Source organism: Phaethon lepturus, unplaced genomic scaffold, assembly GCF_000687285.1.
Source record: "Phaethon lepturus isolate BGI_N335 unplaced genomic scaffold, ASM68728v1 scaffold14350, whole genome shotgun sequence".
Taxonomy (NCBI): Eukaryota; Metazoa; Chordata; class Aves; order Phaethontiformes; family Phaethontidae; genus Phaethon; species Phaethon lepturus.
This window is the reverse complement of record NW_010512738.1, coordinates 21998-31842: the sequence shown is the minus strand read 5'-3', so window position 1 is coordinate 31842 and position 9845 is coordinate 21998. Positions and strand designations below refer to the sequence as shown.

At 37.3% G+C, this 9845-nt stretch overlaps 1 protein-coding gene across 1 annotated transcript in view; it reads left to right on the top strand.

Annotated features, from left to right (window-relative positions):
* The window catches only part of LOC104621501 (N-acetylated-alpha-linked acidic dipeptidase 2-like), a 34589-nt gene that overhangs the window by 6069 nt on the left and 18675 nt on the right, over positions 1–9845 (top strand). The window contains exons 4-11 of the mRNA XM_010288017.1: positions 1198–1299; positions 2108–2233; positions 2904–3090; positions 4194–4287; positions 4561–4659; positions 7217–7302; positions 8036–8155; positions 8590–8672. Coding sequence (XP_010286319.1) covers positions 1198–1299; positions 2108–2233; positions 2904–3090; positions 4194–4287; positions 4561–4659; positions 7217–7302; positions 8036–8155; positions 8590–8672 — 897 coding nt within the window. The remainder of the gene's footprint in view (positions 1–1197; positions 1300–2107; positions 2234–2903; positions 3091–4193; positions 4288–4560; positions 4660–7216; positions 7303–8035; positions 8156–8589; positions 8673–9845) is intronic.

Here is a 9845-nt window from a genome sequence, read left to right as displayed (position 1 = left end):
CTGAGCCACCTGCTCTAGCTGAAGATGTCCCTGCTCATTGCAGGGGGGTTGAACTAAATGGCCTTTAAAGGTCCCTTCCAGCCCAAAGATTCTATGATTCTATGAATATCCTGTTTCCATAAACAGCCTTAAGTGGATGCACAGGGAAGTTTAAGAACAAAGAAATGTATTTAAGGCATGCAACTCTTCCCATGTCTAGCTGTTTTCAGTTCAGGGGTTCTCTAAGCGTGGTGCAATTAGTCTCTTTAAGAATCCTCATTAGACCTCTTTTCCAAGTATTTATCCAATTAGTGACCCTCTGCTTGAATATCTGTACAGTTTTTACTTCCACAACACGCTGAGGTAAGGTATGCCACACAGATACTGTCCATTGTATGAAGCACAGCCTCCTGTCATTTGCTCTGAACTTGATGATACTGGCTTCCTGTGGTGTCTCCTAAGTTAGTGCTGGAAGTAATAATGAACAGTCAGTCTATAATCACCTTCTCCATTTTGTACACACAGGGGAATAAAGAAGTAGATGTAAAATCTGACAAGGAGCCTGAGCAAGGAGAGGAGGTGGGACAGCTAGAGAAGTTTCATAGCGTATAGGTAGGGATGAAAAGCCCTGGTAGAAACTAAGGACTATGTGCTTGGGGCTGACATGAGCTTAGAGGTGAAAGAATGGAGAAGTTCTTCCAGAAACAGTCTCTTAGCTATAATCTCATAAGGCGACAGAGTGGACGTGAACCTTGAAGCAACATGAGTGTTACCATAGACAGTGATAAAAGGCAGCGCATTTAACTGGAGTGTAACTAGCAAAGAGGTGAAGAGACTAGTAGTAATACAGATGGGAGTAATAACAAAAAATACCCATGATGGCATGGATGAACTAAGTGTCTTTTTATTGTCACCAGGTCTTGGCAATTTTCAGCTACTTCATTGTTAAGGTTCAGGAAGTGACTGATGAGCATCTTCTGACAAGTAATCTATCTCTCTGTATTCATACCTGCATTCTGTTATACATATTCAGCTACATATCCCTAGCTGTTTTTTTTGTTTGTTTGTTTCTTTGAACTTATGTGTGCTGGTTAGAATTGTATCTATTGTGAACAATTTGTGGAAACTAGAATATCATTTGCAATAACCAAGTTTAGTGTACAAACTTGTGCCTGGAGGGGGAGTGGTTGACCAAGAACTTCTATTATTTATTGATAGATTTTCAATACATCATTGTTTGAACCACCTCCACTGGGTTATGAAAATGTTACTGACATACTGCCACCATATAATGCTTTTTCAGCACAAGGAGTGCCAGAGGTAAGAAAACAAAATTATATAAGTCCATTATTATCTGAAGTCACATTTTGCAAAACACTTGCTGGGATAGATTGCTCCAACTTCTCAAGGTGTTTCTTGTAGTAGTTTTAATTAACCATTAGTGTAAGAGAACACAGGGACAGCTAAGCCACATACTGTGTGAAGGTTAGAAGTCTCCTATTAGAAAAAAAGCTTTATCAAAAGTGCTGGAAATCTGAATCATATAATAAATGAAAAGCTTTTATCTTTATGGAAAATGCTGGATACGTCTCAGGTTACTCCACATTACTCAATCCTATGGAGAGGACTTGCTTAAGTCTTAAGTAGAAATAGCAATATATAAATCAATTTGGAAGACATTTTGGATTAAGTGAATGTCTTCAAAGGCTACAAAGGACCCTCACTTAATCTGATAGTTCATTATGGAGGAACAAGTCAGGGACAACATTGCATTACACAGATGAATGAATGAAATCATGTAATAGCGAGTGTGTGTATACAATAAATACCACTGTTTTTTCATGACCACAGAAATTTGTCAGTTTAGCAAAGTATGTTGGTTTAGTTTCCAACCTCAGTTTATAGGGCTGCTGTTAAGCACAGGATAATACAGAAAAGTCAGCAGTTTGAGCCAAGGCCTCCTGTAGAATATTACCGAAATATTTTGGTTTTATGGGCACCGGTTCTCATTTGTAGAAATGCAAAAAACCCTATATCATATGTAGTGAATAAAACTGTGTTTCTGAAAACAGATATTTTGTTTGTGAAATGACCAGTTGCCATGAAACTGCTTTTCTTTTCTGTGCAGGCAGATCTGGTATATGTGAATTATGGACGCACCGAAGACTTTTTTAAGCTGGAGCGTGAAATGGGAATTAACTGTACAGGAAAGATTGTCATAGCCAGATATGGGAAGATCTTCAGAGGAAACAAAGTAAGGGTTGTGTTTTATTTTTTCCTCTGTGGGTCAGACACTGCTTGTGTTAGAGCTGGCGGGACTTATGAGGGCTGTAAGTTGGAACATACGAGCAGAAGAAAGCCTGCAATGTATCCATTGTAGCTGCATTCTAAGAATATCTTCCAAAACAATAAAAACAGATGAATGTATTAATCTCCTGAGACTGAGATGACTACAAACCTCTTAGGCAGTTCTTGCAAGAGATTAGTTTAGGGAACTAAGTAGTTTGTTGAGTCACGGCTTTTAATACTTTTCATCGATAGAACTGCATTATTTTGAAGAAGTAAGTATTTGACAAGGAATTTGATGCACAGAGATTGAATAACTAACTCTTCTGACTTTAGATGACTCCAACAAAATTGGTGATAGTGGGACAGTGGGGATAGCAGTCAGTTTTTGTGCCTCAATTTTGTGTCCTGTGCTTTATTTCATAGCCTTGAGCTATGACTAAAGATGTGACAAAAATAATGGATATACTGTGTTTCATTGTGGTTTGTTCTTCTGCTGAGTCTGTGGTCATTTTCACTCTTCCACATATACAACTTCTAAAGCTATGTCCCCATGGAAGTAAATTGCAACATTCAGATTTATTACTGCATTAAAAAAAAAAAAAAAAAGCATTTCTTAAAAGCAAATCATTTCACAGGTTAAAAATGCCATATTAGCAGGAGCCCAAGGGATCATACTTTATTCAGACCCTGCTGACTACTGTGCCCCAGGAGTAGATGCTTATCCAGATGGCTGGAACCTTCCAGGCAGAGGAGCCCAGCGTGGGAATGTGTTAAACCTGAATGGAGCTGGGGACCCTTTAACACCAGGTTATCCTGCAAAAGGTGAGTGAAAAAGCTGTACCCTGGGGCCATCAAGTACTTTATAAACTGGTGCTGGAAGTTACTGTGGCACTAGAAATTAATCTATTTTGAATACAGATGCAAAGAAAAAAAAAAGCTGCTTAAAATTATTTTTAGCAGTAGTTATTTTTCCTATGGCAGATTGAATTCTATCTGTATGTCATTTCAACTGCTTGCTGTTGAGTTAAGCAGGGAAAATAAGTTTTTAGGAAAATCTCTTTGTATGATCCCAGCTTTGTAACTCTTAGAAAAGCCGGATGTGTAGATTTAGAGACTGTGAAGCAGTAGAAAATGTCTAAGAACTTAGAGCCATTTTAAAATATCTGTGTCTCTCAAGAGGAGAATCTTTAAACTAGATTATAGTCTACCATCAAAGAGCAGTAATAACTTTGCTTGGAGGTATGTTTCCTTGCTGATCCTAAATTCCAAGCAGAAAAACAGTTTAAAATCCTCTTTACAGGGAGTAAAATCTCTGTATTAAGAATAACAGTAGCCTGGAGTCTATCAAAACTTGGCACTGTGTGCTTGTCTTGTCCTTGTAGGCACCCTGAACTCAGTCTGAACTAAGATGCCTACCAGTCCTATCTGATGATGGGAAGGGAACACAGGGGTGCTTCTGGAAAGCATTGTGTGACCATTGTTGGGGACATAAAACAACATCATACTGAAAAAACAGGATAAATTGTGTGTGCCTGGTCCACCCGATTCAGAGAGACATTGACTATCTTCAGCATAGGTAAATGCATCTGTGGATGTCTTCTGCAGCTTGTCAACAGGTTGCACAGGAGCCATCTTCACCTCACACACCAGCTTGGTTATCCCACAGTCAGCTTTGAGGAGATGTAATAATATGGATGGACAGTAAATCTAACCTTGCATCAAATGTTGTACAGATGCACTGCTGGGTTTGTGGTTCTGTCATTACATTTTGGTTTCCTAGAAGCAATATCTAAGACATGATGTAAGAATTAAAAAAATGATGTGTGCTTGCGGCTACTGTGTGGCTGCACTGTTCAAAAGTATTTCCAGTTTGGTGAAAGTTTCTAAGAACATTATAAACTTGACATTTTATTCTGGTTTCTCAGAGTACACTTTCAGGTATAAAGTTAATGAAGGTGTAGGGATTCCCAAAATCCCAGTTCATCCCATTGGATATCATGATGCAGAAGTATTATTACGGTGAGTATACATCAGTTCTCCTCACCAGAAGTCAGTATTCACAAATGTGCAGCAAAATTTTTATACTAAAATCTATGCTGCTACTTGTATTTATTGCTCTTTTTGTACTTGTGTATGCTTCAGAAAAATTGGAAAATCCAAAGCAATCTGTTTCAGGCACAGTGTTTTTAAGAATTTTGTAAATCCACCTTGTTTTAGGTGCAGTACTCATTAAGGGAATTTAAGGCTTTAGCCTACTGCTCAACTACATTTTTCTTTGTTTTCACTTAACAGTGCAATGGGAGGACCTGCAGCTCCAGACAGCAGCTGGAAAGGAAGTCTCAATGTGTCTTATAACATAGGGCCAGGATTTGCAGACAGCTCTTCTACAAGGTCTGTTTTAACAATTGCCTATTTATAAAATATTGAAAAAAAAAATCTTAACAAGAAAAAGACTGTGAAACAATACCTCTGGAGATATTCTGGAAAGATGTACTTCCTTCTGAGTGGGCATCACTTGGTGATAAATATTAGAATTTGAAAATAAATTATGAAAACAATGTTTTTTTTCAGTGTCCCCAGTGTCAATGGATAGACAGATTCAGAGGGTATAGGTCCAGCCCTGTCATTCCAACTTTAATCCTTACTTTAAGGTTCAGACATTGTTTCACTGGTCCTTTTAAAAATGGCTATATAGCAGTAAGTAGACTTTTTTAATACTGTTGAAGTAACCCTAAACTCTTCCTCATTTCAAGTTTGGTCTTTTTTTCTGTTTCTGATGACCAAGGGGACAACAGGACAGCCAGCTTATAGCAGTCAAACGGGGAAGGACTGACAATTCAGTAGTTCTCTTCTACATATGTTTCCCTTGTCCACTGGAAGCCTCCCGGCATTTCTGTGAACTTAGAACTGTGAAATGTGGCAATGATTTGGGAGCTCATCAACTGTTCCCCAAGGCTGGTAGGCCCCATGGTTGAAAGCCCTGAACAATAACAGGACAGAAGAGTCCAAAGCACATATATGTTACTAATTTGTTTGGGAGGAACTGGCCTTTGACCAGATGGATTAGCAATAGTATATTTGTGCTTTACACTATTTTAGCTCTAACAGAGAAATACAACTGTCCAGGTGTGCGGCACTAAGAGTCAGTCTCTAGCAGACCAAACCACATAACAATTGCGTTCGGCTATCAGGGATTTGACTGGCTCTCAGGGACTGTCGTAGCATTCTTCCTTGTTAATAACTGATAAGCTGCAACAAATCACAGAATCATTAAGGTTGGAAAAGACCTTCAAGATCATCAAGTCCAACCATTAACCCAACACCACCATGCCCACTAAACCATGTCCCAAAGTGCCACGTCCACACGGTTTTTGAACACTTCCAGAGATGGTGACTCCACTACCTCCCTGGGCAGCCTGTTCCAATGCTTCACCCTCTCTCCATAAAGAAATTTTTCCTAATATCCAATCTAAACCTCCCCTGGTGCATCTTGAGGCCATTTCCTCTTGTTCTATTGCTAGTTACCTGGGAGAAGAGACCAACACCCACCTCGCCATGACACCCTTTCAGGTAGTTGTAGAGAATGATAAGGTCTCCCCTCAGCCTCCTCTTCTCCAGACTGAAAAAAGCTAAAGATCGCTTTTCTATCACTTTTTCATATAAAAATACATTCAATTTACATGAGATATTATTCTATGAGGGCTAGTAGCAGACCACAGTGAACAGTGTGTAAAAATGGTGTATCGTTATCACTGCTCCATCTCCTGTAAAACAAGAGTATGTCTGAATATATAATTTTATAAAGACTTCATTGACCATTATTCTTTTCTGCTCTGCTTTAACACTAGCTGAAAATGAATAAAGTTGGAATAAATAAATAAGATACCATATTTGACATAATTAAGGTACTGTTTGGCATGTCTTGAAGAGCAACAGTGAGAAAACAAATAATATGATTCATCCACAATACATACACATGGGAAATATTTTTGAATTCACTTTTTAACATCTTCCTATTTGATCGGATAACAGTTTTTGTAAATATTGGCTAATCCTACATGTAATTCTTTCTCAGAGTAGCTCTATATTAAAGTGAACCTTCTAAGTCTAGGTAGGAAGTCACTTGCACGTGGAAAGTGTATAAGTATATGCACGCTCAAGGCACTGGTGTCAGTTACTTTCTGGGCAAAGATCCAGTAGCTGTCCTGAAGTAGGTTTTGATAGATTTTGATTTTGACAGCTATGCAGATTTGCTGCTGAAAAGATAACTTAAAATGTGAAAGTCTTGGAATTTTGCCAGACACAAAAAAAGCATTGTTTGATGCTTTGTTTCTTCTACAGGTTAAGAGGAGCTGAATACTACATTATTTTTAGCTCTCCTAATACCTGAATTTCCTTTCTTTTTATAAAATTTCACAAATACATTTTACTGGGGGGGAGGGATGGAGAGTTGACAAACCTTGACCACTTAGATCTACTGTCCTAAACAGAGATTTCAGTTTATTCCTGAATGAATATTTCTAATGACCTTCTCTCCAAGTTCTCTCTTATTAAACAGGATTGTGCTAGAAAACCAAAGTGTATTTTTCATAAAATATGTATATCCACAATTATAGTTTTGGTCAAAATGTAACTGTATTTTTAATTACTGTATATGCTTTTCAGTTTACTCCTCTAATACACAATTGTTTAATTGACTCCCATAACAATTCAATAAATTCTGTAAATGTTTGAAAGTTTATAAATTGGCCCACTTCATAAGGTTGTTTCTAAGGCATCTTTCTGTCAGCAGATTAACCCGAAATGAAAAATGGGACACTGATACAGTTAGATCAGTGCTGGACACACAAAGCAGAACTGAAGCACAAACTTTCTGGCTTTCAAGCCATTACGTTGACTTTTTATTGTCTTCTTAGAAACGGTTACTCCATACTGCTTTTCATTTCAGAAAAGTCAGAATGCATGTTCATACAAACAATAAAATAACTCGAATTTACAATGTCATTGGCATCCTCAGAGGAGCTGTGGAACCAGGTAAGCATTGGGTGCTTGAGGATTTTAATGCCTTCTTTTATTTTGTGTTTGCTGAAATTACAGAATCATAGAATCACAGAATCACTAGGTTGGAAAGGACCTTCAAGATCATCAAGTCCAATCATTAGTCCAGCGCCACCATGTCCCCTAAACCATGTCCTGAAGCGCCACATCCACATGTTTCTTGAACACTTATTGTTCTAACGTTGCAAGAAACGTCAAGTTTTTTAGATAGTCAGATAATATGGAATCTGAGAAACCCTTAATACTTGTCCTGTCCCTCCCATCACACTGTTTTTCATTGGCATTCCCAAGACTATGTTTGAATGGGAATGTTAGATGATAGATACCAGAGAAATTTTATAATGTCTGTCATTTTACAGGAGTTTTCCTCTTACATCATTCACACATTTTACCTTTGCAAAAATTAACACAATGCAAAGTACAGAAAACTAGTGATGATTTGGGACCTCAACATACTATTGTTGATACTTAGTAGCAGGCCATATACATGAAAGACTTCTAAGTGGAAAAATATGTATAAAATATTTCTTGTCTCCACTTATATACTTAGTAGACTAAGTGAATGATTGCACATTACCTTAATAAATAAATTTGTAGCACTGGTATTAAACTTCATCTTTTGTTTGACACAAGTAGGGTTGTAATCAGGAAATACAGGTCACCTAAATGCATTTGTAATTAAGGATTGATATTGTGTGTTTTTTTCCAGACAGATACATTATTTTAGGAGGTCATAGAGACTCTTGGGTATTTGGTGGTATTGATCCAACTACAGGTGCAGCTGTCCTGCAAGAGGTTGTACGGAGTTTTGGTAAAATGAAGATAGAAGGTAACTTACTTATTACAGACATAAAATGAGGGATATGGAAAACAGCAGCTTTGAGGAACTGTGCTGAATGTTCTCATAGGCAGTTGTGTTGATTTAACTTTTCACCTCTGCAGAAAATTGTGTTTCTCATTATGAAAGACACAAAATCATTGAAGAGATGCATATGTAGCATTGCATTTTAGTTGGCTGAATTTATTCTTTCACATCTCTCATCAGTGTAATAGTACCCTCTTAGCAGTGTGCAATCAAAATATTGCATTAAGAGAAATGCCTCTGCAATAATATGTTCCTCTAAGGAGTTTAAAGAGGATGTTTTTTTACCGCTACATCAATTAAGTGCTATTTTTTTGAAGTGATTTCAATTACCTGTGGTGATCTTTCACTAGTCTTTCTAACTTTAAGTTGAATTTTCAAGTTTAACTATGTGATTGCAGGTTGGAGACCTAAGCGAACTATTATTTTTGCTAGCTGGGATGCAGAAGAATTTGGATTGTTGGGTTCCACAGAATGGGCTGAGGTAAATACAAAGTAGTGTAAAGAATGCAAAACTTGAAAGTCTGTTGCAGGCAGCTGCAGTACCCAGTTGTATCTATGCCTAGACTGCAATCAATACCTTCAAGGTAAAACTGGAGCACAACAGACTCCTCCAGGTGCTGTGAGGCCATCTTATATTTATACAAATTACCTATCCAACTTCTTACAACATAAGTGCACTAACTCTTCTTAAGATTTAAGAATCCACTTTGATTTAAAGCTAATGTCCCTCAGTGGTCTCTATATGGAAATCTATCTCTTTATTTAACAGAATGATAGCATTTTATATAACCCAAATTAATTTATTTTCTAATTTTTTATTTGAGAAATTCCTTAGTTTCTGTAAAATCAAGTCCAAATCATGTACCTGTGATACATAAGAACACAAGTCCTTTGCATGGAAATTAATCCTTCTGGGAAAGGGAAAGGTTGGTAATCTATGAGTGAGTAGTTCCAAATTCCTATGAAATTTCCAGTACTGTAGAGTCTTAGGAGCAGCACAATTGATTAATTCTGTAGTGGGATCCCTGACTATATTCCTGCCTGATAGAAGGATGTTGGGAAATGCAGAAGTGAGGTTCTGAATTTTTTTTTCTTCCTTTCCCCGTTGGGCATGTTCAGTTCTTAACCCGTAAGTGGATTTGTTCATTGCCAGTAAGAAATATAGGTCTTACCAGAGTTTTCATTGCTTTGTCTGTAAAATCCAAATTAGACATAAAGGAGGCAGAAAATTGTCTGATGAAACATATTTCTGCTGAACTATGTCAATTTATTAGCACTGAATGGTTTATCAGAAATGTGTTGTCTTGTTCTTCTGTTAGAATTTTATTTACAAGGTTATAATGACACATATCAGAGGAAGGAACAAAACCAGAAACATGCACCCAAACACTAAAGGGATCCAATCATTTTTCTGCTAACAAAGATGAGATTTTTATTCCTTTGGATTTGCACAAATTCTTTCTCCCATAAACAGTTTGTCTTCCAGCTGCAATAGACTCTCTGCATCTTATTGTTGGTTTATGGGCCATTAGATGAATAAAGCATAATTTCAATAATCTTTAAAATAATTTACTGAGAATTTTTAAAGAGTTGGCATTAAAGTTTCATCCCACCTGGACTCCACTGGTAACAAAAGTATACTGTAATGAAAATT